General features: G+C 35.5%; 1 protein-coding gene across 1 annotated transcript in view; it reads right to left on the bottom strand.

The window, feature by feature from the left end:
• The window catches only part of TDRD3 (tudor domain containing 3), a 104,166-nt gene that overhangs the window by 32,503 nt on the left and 52,014 nt on the right, over positions 1-19,649 (bottom strand). Inside the window, exons 4-10 of the mRNA XM_084294136.1 lie at positions 17,225-17,385; positions 15,252-15,393; positions 9,531-9,602; positions 8,796-8,945; positions 7,950-8,090; positions 5,557-5,713; positions 5,045-5,170 (exon numbers count right to left, since the gene is read on the bottom strand). Of these exons, the coding sequence (XP_084150262.1) occupies positions 5,045-5,170; positions 5,557-5,713; positions 7,950-8,090; positions 8,796-8,945; positions 9,531-9,602; positions 15,252-15,393; positions 17,225-17,385 (949 nt within the window). The remainder of the gene's footprint in view (positions 1-5,044; positions 5,171-5,556; positions 5,714-7,949; positions 8,091-8,795; positions 8,946-9,530; positions 9,603-15,251; positions 15,394-17,224; positions 17,386-19,649) is intronic.

Genomic DNA, 19,649 nt, shown 5'->3' with positions numbered 1-19,649 from the left:
ATCTTCTTCTACTACTACTACTTTTTTAATACCAAGGGAAGATTGAATCCCAGAATGGTCTGGGCTGAAAGGGACTTTAAAGATCATCTAATTCCAAGCCCCTGCCACGGGCAGGGACAACAACAGATACACGTCTCTACTGCTAACTTACAGGATCAAATGAAATGAAAAAGCAGCTAGTAACATACACACCCTGTTTCCTGCAAATGCTTGGACACCCACTGCATGAAGAAAGAAATCAGAGTGGTATAATCACCCCAGATATATATCTCAGGACACTGCACACAATTAATACTTGTGTCATCTCAGCTTGGAAGGAACTAGTTAAAAATTTAAAGAAGAATATTTTCAATGACAACAGAGGCATAAAAATGGCAGAGAAGTAATATGTTCAATAAATGGTTTTCTAAGAAATGTTTGAATTCAAACTGCACAGGTTTTCCTCAGACTTGGCAAAGAAAAATAGGGCTTCTGAGACAAAAAAAAAAAAAAAAAAAAACACCTGTAATTCAGCACACGCCGATGCTTTTCTTGAAAAATCCATCTGAAGGGCAGTCTGCAAGATAAATTAAACTCTGGCATAAAAACAGAGGATTACTCCCATGGGATTCACACACTCAGTAAGGAAAATAAAAACTGACCAAATGAAACTGAGCAACCAATGTACAGCCCAGTGACTTCCCAATAACAGGAAGAAAAATGATTATTATTTCTTCAGAAGGGAAAAAAGGCTTTTTTTTCCCCAAAATAATCAGAACATGGTTTAAACTTCAAAAATGGTATCAAATTCTGTTTTTGTTTTTTTTTTTTTTCCTCCAAACAGCATGACCTCCAGAGAAGGACACCACATCAAAAATTATAATTCATAAAATGATTTTTACAAGTGTTTAAAAAAAACCTGCATGCCATGTTACAAAATATGTTACATTTTTGGCAAGTGAGCTTGGAGTCTAAGTTTCCTCAGAATTGTATTTTTCTTCCTACAATGTTTATGAAAACATTTTATTTTTAGTTAAGAGGAAAAAAATTACACAAAAGTGGAGTGTATCTATGCTTAAGACACATAAATGGAGATTATAAACCAAAGTATAAATGCTACTGTAGGCATTTTTTCTAATCAAAACCCACTATGCTTTAATACACCACAGAACATTGCCTACATATGTGCCAAATCCTAAGAATCATTAAACTCCTGCTAAGCAAAAACTATCAATCAGCAATATCATTTTAAAAGAAGCAATTCACTCCTTTCATAGTTCTTGCTAAAATACTATTACTTACTTACTGTTAAATTACTGACAATAAGAAAGGCTTACAACCCACAGGGATTATATCTATTATTTTTCCTTTAAATGTCTTCAGCCATACATAAAAGCCTTCTCTCAAAATATCTTCTCTCTAATCTCTTGGATAAGATAAACACAAAACTTTTCCAAGGAAAATCAATTTGTGTAACGAGAAAGAAAAATTACTACCACTGTTTCTATTTCTATTCATCATAGAAATCTAATTCATCTTTGGTAAACAAAATGAGTTGCCAGAAACAGATCTCAAGCCTAATTCCCCACACGTGCTTTTGAAAATGTGATCACGCCAGCCTATGCAGCTTAAAGTTTTCATTTCTAACTCAGTAATTATTCTTAAATACAAATACACAATTAACAACTAACCATAAATTCACTGTTGTACCAAAATATGAATAGTTTACACATTTTAATACACATAAACTACAAAAATAACACATTTAACAAAAAGTTCTCTGATTCAACTAACCAAAGCAGTGATGTTCTGCTTGTCTTTGAGGTGCAGGTGCCTACTGATTTTATGGCTGTTCATGCTTTTTGCAGCAAATCTCGAACACAGCAACATTTCAGTAATTTGCATCCACACTGAATGGAAAAGCTATTTCACATACAAATTAAGTGCCTCTTTCAGTGTACATGCAACCTCATTAACTTTAATCAGTGTATATACCTTAGAGAAAAAATATTCCTACTGGTAAATTACAAAAAATGTCTTTTACTTATAAATTGTAGCCATGCAGTCTTGGTCACAGAGATTACGGAAGGCTCCAAATCAACATACCGAAAAGCACCATTCATTTCTAAAAAAGTATATAAACTTCTGTTTCATTTAAACTTTGCTTTTGAGTTGCAAACATATTTTTCATTTGAAGAATTTCCAAGCTGTAGGAAAAGCTTCCTTGCTTCAGGTGTTCTGAGTCTTTTAATGTTTCCACTATAGTACTAGTAGTACTAGTGCCAAATTAAGAGCAGGAACAGAAAACTGATTTATTATTATTATTGCTAATATTTTAAAATCAATAGCACGGGTCAAATTTCTACTCAAAGAGAATCCATATTGTTTGATTTACCAAATAATGGAACTCAGTTCTTCATTTGCAAATCAACAATGGTCTCATGCTAGAAGTATGTCAGCAGAACTCTCTTAAGACATATATTGGGAACTGCAGCAACAAGCCTGTCAACATACCCAAGTATGTTTCGGCATTGCCATTTAACTGTTCTTTAATTTTACTTGCTTTTATGTCCCTTTTCCTTGTTTGCAGTTTTCTGGATACATTTAACAGCTAACAGCTTTAACCTTTACACCAAAAATTTAACATCAACATCTCCAAACTTAAAAAATCTGTTGACCACTTTACCTTAGACATCATACGTATCTACAATAACTGCACTTGTATATATACTTTTATATAAACACACACCTACATATATACCTATATATTTTCAAATGTCAATTGGATAAATTAATGCTTAATAAATTCACCGTTTTCCTCCCAGAATTCAGCAATTCCTCTCAATACAAATTAAGCATCCACCAGCTGGCTCTGTATAAGATTAGATTTTTTTTTTTTTAATGTATTTATTATTAGTTACTTGTCCTTCATCATAACTTCTACAAATTCCAAAACAGTGTGTCATTTCTCTTCAGACAGAAGTCACGCCTTGCCAAAAATTACTGGAGATACTGGTGAAAAGCAGCAGTATGCCCCTTTGAAAAAGGCAATACATGAAATTTGATTACACAAAGCACTTCTAAATCTACGGTGTAAGAAACCAGTTTCAATAGCTGTGAAGAGTAAGCTATTTGGATCAGACCTGAAGGCTGAATTTCCATAAATATTTAGTATATTCTGTCCATCCTGATTTTATCATACTCTCATCCTTTAAGGACATTAAGTGCCTCTATTTATTCTCTCACAATTTTAACAGCCTTTAATCAGTGAGATGGTTTTGACTGCATGCACTTCATTTTCAGTTATTGACAGAATGCTTGCTGTATACAGCCTGGCTTCTTCCAGAAAAAAAAGGCAACTAAGAGTTTAAACTACATGTAGATGAAAAAAACAATATAGAAAGTTCATTAATATTATCAATGGCCATTTAGAAGTTCCCAGGTAGAATACAGCTCTATTTTTTTTTCATTAGCATTGGAAACATGACTTAGGCGAGTTGGAGGATAAAGTTATTATATTGACATTTACTGTATATCTGTCATTTATAAAATTCTGCCATTTTTTTTTTACTAACATTTCTTATGTTTGTGTCATTAACTATTTCTGAAATTATCAATCATCTCTTAAACATTACATCTTGCCCATTCATCAGGTGTAGGGAAAAACAGGAACAAATATTGCACATTTTTAAAGAAATCTTCCAGGACAGTATTCAACAAAATAATTAGGAATCACTACAGTAGGAAAACAGAACTAAAAAGTGTTTCCATCATTAAATATTTTCTTTTTAGTTTTTTCATGACCACCACCTTCTGTTCAGTTTTCATCTTTTACTACAAGCCTATTTTTCACTTTTTTTTTTTTTTTAAATCCAGTGAAAGTAAACAAAGCATTATTAACAGACAACAAAGACTGCATCAGAACTCAATTTGAAATCATTATATATAAATGTTGAGACTCCCTAAGTGCACTCATTCATTAGAAAACAACGGTTCATACAAAATAATACAACATTTATTTCACCCTTCAGGGAAGTGTTATTTGATAGGGAGAAAAAAATTACAACTCCATCACAAAACTTCATGTTAAATAATGGAAGCAGACATTTTCATTTCACACTGCCTACTGAAACATCTCCAAAGCCATACACAAAATAACAAATTATCTCCTTTTATTACTCAGCTTACTGTGAGTTGTACTTTAATATTACAGCAGCCTCTAGAGACCTCAAGAGGTATGAAAAATCAACTTTTTTTCTTTTAATGCATCTGTCTGTTAAAGCTTCTGAAGTATAGAATGATTTAGACATAAACAGGCATCCTGATTCATAGACTACATTCGTGTATGGCTTCTTAAGAAGGAAAAGGAAATTAAACTAAAAACCCAGGTCTTCTACGAGATTATTTGTCTTCCTTCTTTCGATATTCCTTCCTTTTGTTCAGTCCCTACAGTTATTAAACGTGAAAACAACGAGAAAATGGTTGCTTAATATTTTAATAGCAAAAAGGTTTTTTAATAGCAAAAAGTTTTTTTTGCTATTAATTTGTTTTGATTGTCAGACAAAGGGAACACAAAAACAATTGAGCATATTGCTATTACTAAATTCTAAACTGAGTGCCACACAGAATGTGTTGTTTATAAGCTCAGGAAGGAAGATTGGTGTTACCAGTTTTTCCTTTAAGTTTGAACACGAAGAAAAGCCCATTAAAGTTGCAAGTGCCTTCATCAAATTAGATTTGATAAGTGGTATTTATCCCACTTAATTTCAAAATTACTAACTTCTAAACACCTAAGCCTGAAATAAACAGCCTAGATTTACTTTTTTTTTTTTTTTTTTTTTTTTTTTTTTTTACCCTTGGCTTTTGACAGTCAAGAGAGAAATACAAACTACCACACTGAAATTTATTTGACCTTTTTTCAAAGGAGAGGAAAAGCACTCCGTTTTTTTACTGCTGACTGCAACAGAACTTCTAGGAGTCACCTTCTAAATGACCAAGTTAGAAAAAAGAATGCCACCAGCTCTGCCCAATATTAGTTCCAGATGCATCAATTTCAATGACTTACCCTCTACTGTTAGAGTACCCATTTTGGATTCTAAGAAATCAAACAATGTGCTTGGTGCAGACGGTCTGGCGTTTCCTAGCTCTTCTTCGTCTTCAGGTCTTATTCGGCCTCGGCCCTTTCCTTTACCTGTAAGGGTAAAAACCAGTTATTTGGGGGGTGAGGGAGGAGGAAAATAAGAAGTATCTACACTTTTTAAAATTATTATTATACTTAAATTATAAAATGTCTGTATTCCCCATCTTAAAAACAAAAACTATCACTGACAAAACAGATGCAGATATTTTCCATGTAAGGATATTAAAATCTGTGATTTCAAATTCAAAAATTTTGAAAAGGTCATAATACAAAATTCTTTTCTAATTATTATGTATTTCTCAGGTTTGCAATGCATTCTAACTTGCAGGAAAACAAATATGTATATATACCTTATATAACTACATTAGTAATGCACTGTAAACAAATTATTTTGCTCATGAACACTTTGTTTTGAAGCATTTCTTTTCAAGTTATACCTCTAGGTGGTGGTCCCTGAAGGGGTTTCTGTTTGCTACTGTTCAGAAGAAAATTTAATGCTGCCTCTAGATTGTTACTGTTATCCATAAGTGCCTGTCTTGCTGCTTCTTTGCTGAAACCCATCTCTGTTATGTGTTTTAGAGCCTTTTCATCAACCTGGAAAGATACACACATAAATTATCATAAATTACATGAGAGACTTTACAAAAACACTAGATTTGACTTTAATCTTACATTACCTGAAACACTTTTTCACATTTCATAGATAAACTTTTCAGATTTACATATGATATTCACAGACAAGCTTTCCTAGTTCTAAACAACCAGCTGTTAGAGATTTTTTTTCAATTATTTCTGTTTAGTTCACTGACTTTTTGGTTCTAGTATTAGATGGTTTCAAGCAGAAATTCCTCTTTTGTACTTTTTTCTTCACTGTACAAATTTAACGTTCTTCAATCAATGTAAAAGGAATCTCTCAAAGCAATACTAGTATAACAACTAGACTTCAGTGAGACAGGAGATATAACTCAAATAACTTTCAAAACCATATTTTACTATCCAAAAATTACTGTAATGAGCAAGACATGACTTTGCAGAGCTTGGGTAAAATCCTTATACGCTTGGCTATGTACCCTTCATCCTTCAATGATTTCATGTACCCTTCTTAATTCCCAAGTTTAACAATATTCTTTGATCAAATGTCTGCAGATTGAGTAACTGAATGAATAGCAATTAAAAAGGTCTTTAAAGTACAGTGGACTAAAACATAGTATCAATGTGTAACACAGAATCATCATCCCACTTGAATTCAACTTTCAGTTGCCTAAATAACATCTTATTTTTAATAACAGAGTATAATGCTTCCTCATCTGGGTCATTCTCCAAAATTTCTCTGCATGAGAACAAGGGTCCAAGAGAGATAATTACTGGTGCTTCGATATCAGCAAGCCTGCTTCACTCTTCTCCCTCCTGAAGTTAAGTAGCTGCTTTGAGCAAGGAGAGAACTTCTAGTTTACTCTGTATCTCCTCCTTTCAGTAGTAGAAATTCTGTACACAACAGCTATGTTCATCAAAGACCAGCAAGAAATGAGGACTTGCAAATACAGTACCCGTACTATCAGCTGTGGATAAAAAAAGCCTCTTCAATAGGTTACAACTTGAAACCCAAAGGCAAGACAACTTTTCAAATACAAAGAGTTTTTGTGAAAGGAGGTAATATCTGAACTATCCATTGATGTGAAAAGCTTTCCCTTCAACTCCATTTACACCATACAGATCTTGTAGGTTATCTTATAAAAAAAATGAAAAGGCAAAGAAAATTATAGGACATACCCTATTTGTAGTACTATTAAGAGAGAAGGAGGATTGACCTGCACAATTTACTGATTATCTACAACGAAAAAGCAGGAACTACTTCTTTGGTTCTTGTTTTGTAAATAAAGATACAGTGCCTCAGGTTTCTCATAAGGTAGCACACAGATGGGATAAAAACCTTTATCCTAGTTTACTGAATTATTATTGTGAAACCTCTTTCAGTCAGTCTGCTTTCATCACTCAAACCAGAATCAATCATTCATTGTTATTGTGTGCGCGCAAATCTCTGTCCTGATTTTTTTTTTTTTTATAACAAAGACTTTTTTTTTTTTATAACAAAGACTTTTTCCAAAGACTTTCAGATTGCTGAAGTGAGCAAAATAAACTTCCATGACTGCCAATCTTATACACAATTAATTCAATGCAGTGAATCGAAAGAACTCTTCTCATTTAGCATACAGTTATGAAATACGCTGGAATGTGATATTTTAAATTAGGAGGAAAAGTTCAGGTTCTCCAATGGTAACCCACTTTACTCAAAATATAACATTATTTGTGACTACGTCAGCATGACATGTCACTAGGAAAGTATTTCTAGCTTGGTATTTTAAATATCACAAGTACCATGTACTTTTCTCAATGTCAAATGAATGAATTCTTAAAATAAATATTAAATTAATTCAGAAGAAAATCTACACTAAAATATCATTTGATATGGTGAAATCAACGGATGGAAGTCTTCCTTCCTAAAACGATTTGATAAATGTTGACATGCGAAACCGTTGAGCTTATTTCAAGAAAATAAAACTAGACTGCAACGATCTATACCACACATAGTACAGCTCTTCTTTTGTGAGGTTTTAATTTTTACTGGATAATAGGATAATAACACTTTACAAAAATCACATTGAACCTCATACCTTTCTGAGTAAGGTACAAAAGAACATTAACTGTTCTAAACAAACTTCAAAATAAATTCAAATGAAAGCCCTTTTAAAAAGGGTCTTTTATTTTTTTTGTTAGCTTTGTTTTTTAATGGTATGCATGTTTAAAGTTACTATTAAATCTTACACCTTACCAGTTCTCTGTAGACTCCTTCATTTTTTCCCTCAGGTTTCGTTATCTTCTCTTTCTGGAACAGCTCCCTGTTTCGATTCCCTCCAGCATTCACACTCAGATTACTTCTGCTACTACCACCACCTCCTCCAAATGTCTTGGTCTTTAGATAAGCAAAAAAATAACATTTCAGTAAACTGAACTTATGAAAATATGCCTTAATATTTAGCTAGTACAAGAACTGCAGTAAATTTGAAGCTGCTGTATTTTTTATGCTTATGCTTTGCATCAACAAATAAAGCACTTAGACACACAAAAAATGATGAATTTATTAAATAGGACTTCAACATTTTTCCTCTTTTGACCAAATGAGGCTGTAAAACATGCATATTATTCTAGTTTTTATGAGTTACCAAACAAATCATAATTTCCATTTCCTAAAATGGAAAACCAACAGGGGGCATAAAAAACAGACACATTAGAACAAAACTTCCTAGCTGTTTTACCAGGCTGAACAGAAAGAATCATGGGGTTTTCAGAAATGAAAAAAGCAAATGAATACTAGTAACCTCTATTGCCTACTTTGATCTTGTTAGCTGAATAGCAAAAATCACCTATTTTAATAGGGCTATCAAATCAAAATTATAGCTACAATAAAACATTAGGATGCATTTATTATCTTTATTCAAATAAAAATATACTCAACAATCCAAAAGGACTCTCTGTTTTTGATTCATATTTTCAAGAAAATACATAAACAGAATTTTAAGAAGGCAAACATCAGAAAGCGTTTGTCAGTTAAGAGAGTTAAACTAACAAGAAAAGATCAACTACAGGAAGTAAAATGCTGCAACACATGCATTCTAACCTCCTTGCTCTTTGCTACTTCTGCAATGGCAGCTGTTCTCTGCTTTTCAAATTCATCGTTGTCAGCAGCAGGTTTTACAGTATTTGTCATTTGCAGAGTCTTTCTGCGATCGAGCTCTCTACTGTCGACTTGCACATGAGACACACATTTCTGGTAACACAAAATAAAGATTTAATTAACTCTTCTGTCTACTTTCATTTGCAGAAAAAGAAAAACAAAAACATATTTGGAGCACAGCTTTAAATAATACAATCACATACATGTACACTGAGTACTAGCTACAGCTATAGCCTTTGCTGCAAACAACTCTGGTCCACCAGAGATGCCAAAAATAATCACTTGTACATTTCCAGCTTATTTCATGATGTAGCTAATATGATTCTCGTAAATACCTTTGTCATTTAAGAGTATAGACGGGTGCCTTCAAGACATTGCAGGAAAAATCAGAGGTCCCATACAACAAAATTTTAAGTTTGCAATCGAGAGAAAAATATTAAATATAAATTGGCACAATGAAATGACAAGATCAAAACCTATGCCCTCCCACCCACCACCTCCTCTTTAAACAAAGTCATTTTTTAGTATCCAGATCATCAAGATGTAAATGTGCATTAATAGTCTATATTTAAATGGAACTACCTCTTCCTAGATATCAGATTTTTTATGAAATGTTTTATGAACTATCATGGCTATAATTTGTAGGTTACAGCTGAATGACAAAGAAATATACTATACCTGCCCAAAAGGCACAAAAGGGGGAGGGCCACCTTCCGTTCCAATATTATTCCTATTGTGTTTTGCTAAACTCTGTAAAAGAAAATTGTTGCGTCAGTCACGGAAACAGAACACTGTGCCAGCTGGACACTTCATGTGGCCTTAAGAAGAGTACACATGTTAACTTGATTAGCAGTTCTTCAGATAAAAAAAAAAAAGAACACGCGTAACAGTAAGCATAATCATTATTAATATTTATGGAATAGAAATGCTCTAAATAGCTAGTCAGCAATTGGCAATCTAGACCTGCAAAATACAAGCATTCTCAAATATAACTAACTAGTCAACAACAGAAATGAAATGGATTTGTAAGATACTGCTTTAAAATATCTGCTCATAGTCAATGTGTTGTTTCTTTCTTTACAAATCCTGACAACAGCAACAACCTGCACAAGAATGAAATTCATTGGAACTGACATAATGGTATGTGCTAGTTATTTCATACTAAACAGATATATTTGGGTCAGAACTGGATTAAGGGAAGATAGGCCCTTAACGACGATTAAGATGCTTTAAAAAAAAAAAAATACATTTTTGCATAATGCATTTATCTTCTTCATTTCTTATTGCCCTTTTTGTTGTTATTGTTGACTTTTTTTGTGTGTTAAAACACTGGGACAGTCATGCATGGTTACATACATCACTGTAATATATATTTTAAACTTAACCCTGTATTATAACCTATAACCCTGAGTTACTTAGATGTATTTATTAGAATTACTTATATGCATTTATTATCCTGATGTAAAATTGATTTTATCTCCATCACAAAACTGCAGGATAAACGTCTATATGCTTTACGCCATTATACTACCATATATTATCAAGGAATTTCAAAAGATACCTAAGATATTAATTCAGCTAAGGTTTTACTAAGCTAAGGCTTTTGGCCCACTCTTGAAATTACCCACTTTTATTCCATAAGCAAAGAACATTTTCAGAGTCATCTATGATCATTAAACATATCCAAGGGTAAAAATAAGTAAACAAACAAACTTTTCTTCACGCCCCACAGTAAAAAAAGTTGATACAACATTCAATAAATTATTCAAAACAAAGCACTTGCAAGTGCAAAAATCATAAATTTTTGCTGCTTTAGCACCAGTTCACTTAAAAGTACCTTCTTCAAATTATGAGCTAAGCAAGGGATGATCACTGGAGCACACCAGTACATTCTTGCTGCTGCTAACTAAAGTCGCCCAGTACATTTCATGGGCAAGCTGGTTCCTCGGGGAGGTATTCTAGGTGAAGGGTAAAAAACGCCTCTACAGCCAAGCGTGGTACTTCACTACATGGCACTTCACGCATGATTCATTTCACCCAACTTTTCACAACATCTACAATGTAAATGTCTGTATCTGAGTCAGTGACATCAGGTTCTTTTTAAGAGACAAAGGCAAACAAGGACTGCTAAGGGAATATGTCACCCCTCGGATACCTGACGCCTTAAAACCTGCCTGTTTTTCCCTATTGACTGTAAAATGACTTTAGGGTGACTAAGTCCAATAGGTATCTTACATTACAGACATCATCTGAGGTTAGCATCACGCATGCTGTCCTTACAACATGAGGCACTGAAGTCTGGCTCTGTAGAAACTATTCTAATCCCTGAAGCCACTGGTGCTAAAACAATACCAAAGAAGAAAAAAAAAAAAAACACTACCACCTGGCCCTTCAAATGAGGTTTAAACAACCTAATTACCCCCAGAACACTGAGAACACTATGAAGGAATGATTATTTGGAATTCTCATCTAAAGAAGTCCGTGGAGCATTGTCTTCTATTTCTAAATAATCAAGAAAAAAAGATTACATGGTAACCTTTTCATTTACTCCTTCCTTATTTATTTACTGCCACTTAAATGGTGACACTTAAAAAAAAAAAATGGAAGAAATTTAAAGGCAATAATTACCTTACAACAAATTTTATTGCTACAAAGAATACAACGCTTATTCCACTTGAACTGCATTTGTTGTGTGATGACACTGCATTCATTCTGTATACACAGTATTTGTAGTACAAGTCTGTTATTACTAAAGTCTGATTCCTCCCCAAAGCAATTTCAAATATCATCCTGAATGGAACAAAACGGTAATGCAACTCTAAGCCGACAGGCAGGTATCAGGGCAATAATTTAATACTGGACAAATAATTTTAATCCCAAAGCTTTGTAAAATTCTTTGACTTAATAGCACTGATTTTTAAAGCAAGTATAAACAAACTTATTTATTTCATCTTCTACACAGGAAGCCCAATTAACGCTCCTCAGATATCATAGTGGAGAAACAGAAATTGACTTGAAAAAAATTGAAATAGTAGCACAAATACAAGTTTTCTGTCTTTTTATGCAAACACTGTTCAGTATTTCATTTAATCCTGACTGGCACGATTAGACAAGGAGTGGCAATGTCCTTGCTCGAATATCTTTGAGAGCTGACAGTCTTACTTACTGTCAACCATTCAGTTTTGTAAAGCTTTCTGAATGGGAAAACATTAAGTTCATGGGGAAAGTGCTACCGAAGGAGCATGTGGCTTCTATAGACTTGTTTCAGCCCTATCTGTCTAGTTGTCAGCCCGGATATAGACGTGGATCTATGACTTGCAGTGGCCATGGTTCACCTGTCCAAACTGATTTCTTGTTCCTCGTAGCTTTGCAGCTGACATGGTTACATTCTTGCTGCAAACTTGGACCATGTTCTGTGAGCTGTTCAGGGAGGAGAAGAAATTGAATGTCCACCAAACTCTCTGCAGCTTCCTGGGGAAATGGACATGGAGGTACTCGTCTCTGCCCCCATGTAACCGAGGATAGGATGCAGGGAAATTACATAAAGCTTTGCCAGGGGAGGTTCAAACTGGGCATTAGGAAAAATTCCTTTACCAAGAGGGTGGTCGAACTCTGGAACAGGCTTCCTAGAGAGGTGCGTGACACCCCACGCCTGTCAGAGTGAAAATGCCCTCACTACAATGCTTTAACTTCTGGTTAGTCCTGAAGGGACTGGATCTTTGTAGGGCCCTTTCAACTGACCTGTTCTCTTCTATTCAAACTGCAAAATGGAACCAGAGAACTCAGGGAATAGCAATAGGCAATAATTAAATTCCTATAATGTATCTAACAGAAAATCAGTGAAAACAAACTCTTTTGAACATATCACATAAAGTCAAACTAAGCGGCTAACAAGTGCTGAAAGTTGCCCTTACCAGCACTATGGTTATAAAAAGGTTTGCTTTACTGTAAGCAGTTGTTGTTTTGTAGTTATTTCTTGACATTGACTTCAAAAACTAATTAGTATTTACAGAACAATGTTTCTTTGTTGAAACACAGGTAGAATAAACACAAGAACTAACTTGCCAAAACTCACTAGTAAAACAAACATGAAAACAGATTGTTCAAAGTATCACTAATAAAGCTAGCTGATTCTGTAAAGCCTTCTCTTTCCAACTAATTGATATTGTTAAGAACATGTAAGATGTTTGTGTCCCTTTTTTCAACCTTGTAGCTTAATGCTTTTATTTGGAAAGAAAACTTACATGTTTTATAGTCAATATGAACAAAAATGATAATATGGGATGGTTCTGGTTCTGTCCCAGAACCCTTTTTTTAATCAAGCAGGCAATTTTATTTAAATTCAGGATTATTAATACATTTTTTAATATTGTCAATGATAAAAGCACAAAAAGAATGCCAAGCACACTCTCCATTCTGGTTGATTCTGTATCTCATGTTCAAATTAATTTTGGCCCAGTTCGCTCGTATCTATAAAATGCAAACCAATATCAAAGAAGGCTAGCCAAAACAATAAACAACTGTGCCAAACTTTGCATCAGCAACAAAAGTACCTTACAGTGAAACAGTCCTTATAAGAAGCTACTCTTTGTTTTATATACATGGACATAATATAGGTGTGTGTCTCTTTGTAGTAGTAGTATAAGTAGTGGTAGATGCAGCAAGATTTTGGGGCTATTTGTAGCAGGGTCACAATTTCTTGTCCTAGGCACTTCCACGTATTTGTGAGGAAGTCCACCTAAGTTTCCTGCAGCAACCATGCTAAAACAAATGAAAAAGAACTTACAAGTAGTTGTAGTTTGCTGAAGGACTTTAAAGCCTCCAATTCATGTAATCATAGTTTTACCTAACGCACTGATGAAATCTTCAATGTAAGCTACTAACTTCAGTACTTTCTGTAACACTACTTCTTTTTGTTGCCCCAAAAATTTACAATTACAATCTACAGATTGTACAAGGCATCATTCTTTAACATTTTCATACCATAAACCAGTGTTCTGGTCTCATAATGGGAAGTGACCAACCATTAGGGAAGTAACCAAACAGTCTAGCAGACAATGCCAAGTTGGGCGGGAGCGTTGATCTGCTCAAGGGTAGGAGGAATCTACAGAGGGATCTGGACAGACTGGAACAATGCACCACGGCCAACTGTATGAGGTTCAACAAGGCAAAGTGCCGGGTCCTGCACCTGGGGCACAACAACCCCATGCAATGCTACTGGCTGAGGGAAGAGTGTCTGGAAAGCTGCCCAGCAAAAAGGGACCTGGGGGTATTGGTTGACAGCCAATCACAGAATGGTTTGTGTTGGAAGGGACCTTACACATTATCTAATTCCAGCCCTCCTGACATGGGCAGAGACACCTCCCACTAGATCAGCTTGCCCAGGGCCCCATCCAACCTGGCCTCAAACATTTCCAGGGATGGGACATCCACAGCTTCCCTGGGCAACCTGTGCCAGTGCCTCAGCATCCTCAGAGTGAAGAAAGCCAGATGAATATGAGCCAGCATCGTGCTCAGGTGGCCAAGAAGGCCAACAGCATCCTGGCTTCTATCAGTGTGGCAAACAAGAGTAGGAAAGTGATTTTCCCTTTATACTCAGCTCTGGTGAGGCCACATCTCAAATAATGTGTTCAGATTTGGGCCCTTCACTACAGGGAAGACACTGAGGTGCAGGAGTGTGTCCAGAGAAGGGCAACAAAGCTGGTGAATGGTCTACAGGACAAGTGTTATGAGGAGCAGCTGAGGGTGCAGGGGCTGTTTAGCTTGGAGAAAAGATGACTCAGGGGAGACCTCATTAATCCCTACAACTACCTCAAAGGACATTGTAGTGGGTTGGGGGTTGGTCTCTTCTCACACGCAACAAGAGATGAGATGAGGGGAAATGGCTTCAAGTTGCACCAGGGAAGGTTTAGGTTGAAAACTAGGAAAAATTTCTTCACTGAAGGGGCTGTGGGGCATTGTAACAGGCTGCTCAGGAAAGCAGTTGAATCACCATCCCTGGAGTTAGTTAGAAGACACGTAGATGTGATGTTTAGGGACATGGTATAGTGGTAGACTTGGCAGTGCTAGGTTAAAGGTTGGACTAGGTGATCATTGTGTTTTTTTCCAACCTAAATGATTCTATGATTACTGCACTGAAATACATTCAATATGGTTGACAAATGTTTTCTGCCCCTGCAGATTAAAAAAGGAATCAGTTGCCATGCAAAAATAACTTTCCATTTCATTTGCAACAATATATTGATCTATTTACACATACTTGGCTTCATCCTTAAAAATACTTGGACAGTAAAGTTCTAAAAGCTTCTTGTGGAAAAGTTCACAGCTGACACATTACATTTAGTGACAAAGCATAATTTGCATCTGGTAAAACAAGCATTTCCAGTGGTGTTACCTCACCCTTTGCAATTCCCACTTTTCTATAAGATGCTCCACTTCACCTCCGAGAACTGCAGTGTTACTGTCATCCAACAACAAGAATCCATTTCTCACTTCAACAATTCCTGAAAGCTTAATTTTTGTTCCAGGTGGAGTGTTCAAGCTACAAGCAGAAACAAAACCAAGTATTTCACATATGTTTATTAATATTTTGCCACCAAAAAGAACACACACAAAACTATTCCTATTATACTTTCAACGTTTTCATATTTCATAATAAATGATTAGCATCAAAAACCTTTGCAATAACTCCTTCAACAGGCACCGTAGTTTTCAATAGCTTTTTTGGAACACTTCCCATTCATTACACAAAGATGCCATATTGCAAATTAGATTCTAACAGAGATGAATGTTTGCAAATTGTCTGGTTGGTTAAAATCCAATTTAACAGTACCAAGCTAAGGATGTGATTTGTCTAGACTAACAGAAGATGTCTCAAAGTCAGTTGTCTAAGAATAAGTTCCTCATCCTAAGACTCATTTATAGTTAATAAACGGAAGATTTCCAGATGGTTAATCATCTCGTTTGTTTTAGACATTTAACTTAGGAGAAAACTAGTTGAGAAAGATGCCTTCTATACATTGCTAACAGCCACAACTGTTCCAGAATATAAAAACCATGCACCTTGTGGTGCTTCTTCGCTCATTACTCCATGATTTAAAAGCAGATGGATGCTCTCTGTGGTCAACTCCCACAAGAAGGTACCTATCTTCTTTTCATTTGAATCTACCCTATAAAAACAACAGCAGATGCATAAAAGTATCATGCATCTCCAACTCCTAATTGAAAGATGTGGCAAGCAACACAATCTGGAAATGATTATTTTTACAGTAAGAAACAAAAGAGGACAGTGTGTTATAACCTTTCGAGTAAGAGATAATAACCTCTTCAAAATATGCTAAAGCTGTCATTGCAGTCACAGAACCATACCGCATGGTAAGGAACACTCACAGGGAAGTCAGACAATTTTAGCATTAGTAACTTAAACCTCTGCACTATTAATGGACTTTCTATATTGTTCTGACAGAAGCAAAGAAAATAAGATCAGAAAAAAAAAAACAGACAAGAAAGAAAACAAGAACTTCTGTCACTACTACAGAAAGTGATGAGTTGTGACACTGGAGACTTCATCTAAGAACTTTTAAATTATGTCTTTTACTGGCTGTTGGTCTTGTGTGTATTGTTTGCTCTAGAATCTAGCGCAGGACTCTGTTTGCCTTCCTTTTCTGCGCTTTTTATACTCGCATTGGAATATGATATTCCAAGTTGTGAGGGCTCAAGCTAAAATTAAAATATCATCAAGTACTCTACTTTTAGATCATCTTCACTCTGAACTGCAAGCTGCTTCCTACTCAGAATGAGCAGTATAACAAAGACGACATTTAAAAATGAAGTACAAAAGGTCTACACATCTAGCAGAGACAGACAGAGGAAGAAGATGCTTTTTAAATAGAAAGTAATCTGGAATGAAGAGCAAAGCATACCATAACTCCAGAGACTACACACTGGAGATCTTTTTCAATAACTTAATGACTACACACACAAGAAATCCCCATGTTCAGCAGTAATTAGCTCTTCTGTCCTTCATTTTTAACTAAAGAAAAAATGACTAATTTGGTACAAGTTATAGCCTTGTCCATGGTAAAGCAACACTAATTGCATGAGGTTAGGTGCGTCAGGGCTGTGACATTCTCGTTACCAAGTCAGACAAAAAATCTGCGAAAAAAATTGAGATTTGTCTCAAGTTAGCACACACTCATAAGCCTGCTTGCCTTGTTAAGTCTGACTCAACAGATGGCTGCAAAAATCCTCTTCAGCATAAAGAGCATTGTAAATTACATTCATATACACTTCTGCATGCTACTTTAAAGTTCTCCCGTATTTCCAAAATCTGAGACGGAAATGAGAATAAACCAAAAAGCAAAGTTGCCCACCTTATTTTTGACATACTACTGTATTCTATAGCTGTGCAGCTTGTGTGTCCATCAGTCATCTGTAAACGTAACATTCTGGGAGCAGCCTGAGACTCTTCATTATCCTTTGGTGCAGCAACATTGCGTATTTTCTGTATTTGCAGAACACATGGCCCTTCCAGCTATTTATGCAAAACAGAAAAGACAAAAATGTTAACACCTTGAAGCAAGCACACTGTAATATCTAGACACACTAACAGATGCCCCCAGGCAAAGCAAAGTGTAATTTAATTAGGCAGTTACGTTCAATTTCTATCACTCACATCCAGTATGTTCTAAAACATGTCAAAAATGGCTTTTTCAGAGAAACAGCTGTAATGATGCTTAGTACATCTCTACAATATCAATTATAGAAAAGAAGTGAAAGATTTGGAGCGAGTGTACGAACAAAAAAAACAAGACTTCAAATACTGTATTTGTGGTGGAGGATTTCTCAAAAGCTGTAGAGGTTATGTTCATTTGGAAATCTACTTAAACTTGGAGCTTTTGTATCATTTCTTTCAATAAGTGAATATTTGAAAATGATAGTATAAACAACAGTATTTTCATTCATTTCTGTCCAACTCTTATTTCTGACAGTAACAGTTAAATGACCAATCCTGTTTCTCCTATGAATGGAGTTTTCTTTCCCCTTGATTTCAACAGAAGCATAACTGGATAATTTAATGTATAATAGGAAAACAAGTCCCCCTCTATCAACTAACTTCAAAAAAGAAGACACAAAGAGATGACGATTAATATTTTTCTCTTCTAGAATTTTTGTACAGAAAGATTATTTCTATAGTAGTGAATGACACACCACCACACTCATAAATCGTTTCAACTCATTAAGCCTGGCTTATCATAAATTAAAACTTTTTTTTTTTTTTTTTTTAATATAAAATGTTTTCAAAGTACAAATCAAGAAGCGTTAGTTATATGAGAAGAACTCCTAAGTGACCACAACTAGATCTGGTACTCAGCTGAACAGTATCTTTATTATGATTGCAATTTCTCTCATAAATGTTAAGTAAATTTTAGTTCTGGGCACGTGTTTTTGTTTTTAAATAACTGTTTGATAGACCCCTTACAATTCTGCAGCGCAAAGAAATTAGAGCTAGGCTAACTATGAATATATATGCAAATAGATTCAGGTTTTCTTATACACTGTATCAAGCATGCATTACAATAAAGCACAGCTGCACATTTGACGAGCTTAGACAATAGCGTCTGCTTCTCTAATGATGAAAATCACATGTTACTTCAAAGAAACAGGTGCAGAAGAAGAACAGAAGAATGGTACTCTTAAGTAACTATGCTATATTAACAACCTATTTGTTTATACGGACTTAATCAGGTTCTTAGAGCTTCCCTGTCACAATTCAGCTCAGTTTCCCTCTCACCACATAAAACGACCACGTAGTGATGGCAGAAGTCCATCTTCCTGCAGAAGGAAGACTACCATCACAAAATTCCAGGTGAATCCAGAAGACCTTTACCAGTAGTCTTTGCATTGACTACTTCAAAGAATCACTGTAACCCACCATATAAAAATCCTCTTAACTTGGCCAAGTTACAAAGACACATGAAGGCAATGTTAATATTTAAGTTTCCAAGTAGCTGTTCTCACTGAGCACAATGAAGAGTCACATGAAAACCAGTAATAGCAAGTTTTTACATTCAAGGGAGTTCATCAACCCAAAGTTAAAAGCTCTCTAGACTACTCTGCAGTACTTGCTCACAGCTCCTTCAAGCCACAGGTTTCACACTGCTCTCTTGCATTTTTTTAAGATGAAAATCCTTAGATTCTGGTAAAATAACCATGTTGCACAATCCCAAAGAAAGAGTAAACTACAACTGTACTATCTGGAACATGAATGAAGGCATTACCTAAATGATAATATGGGATTATACTATAACAGAATCATCTAGGTTGGAAGAAACCTCCAAGATCACCTAGTCCAACCTCTGACCTAACACTAACAAGGCCTCCACTAAACCATATCCCTAAGCTCTACATGTAAACATCCTTCAAAGACCTCCAGGGATGGTGACTCCACCACTTCCCTGGGCAACCCATTCCAATGCCTGACAAACCTTTTGGTAAAGAAATTATTCCTAATATCTAACCTAAAACACCCCTGGTGCAACTTGAGCCCATTCCCCCTCATCCTGTCACCAGGTACATGGGAGAACAGACAAACCCCCACCTCACTACAGCCTCCTTTAATGTACTTATAGAGAGCGATAAGGTCGCCCCTGAGCCTCCTTTTCTCCAGGCTGAACAAACCCAGCTCCCTCAGCCGCTCCTCGTAGAACTTGTTCTCCAAACCTCTCACCAGCTTCGTCTCCCTTCTCTGGACTCGCTCAAGCACCTCAATGCCCTTCTTGTAGCGAGGGGCCCAAA

The sequence above is a fragment of the Netta rufina genome (assembly GCF_964035555.1).
Source record: "Netta rufina genome assembly, chromosome: 1".
Lineage (NCBI taxonomy): Eukaryota > Metazoa > Chordata > Aves > Anseriformes > Anatidae > Netta > Netta rufina.
This window is presented reverse-complemented; position numbering and strand designations above follow the sequence as displayed.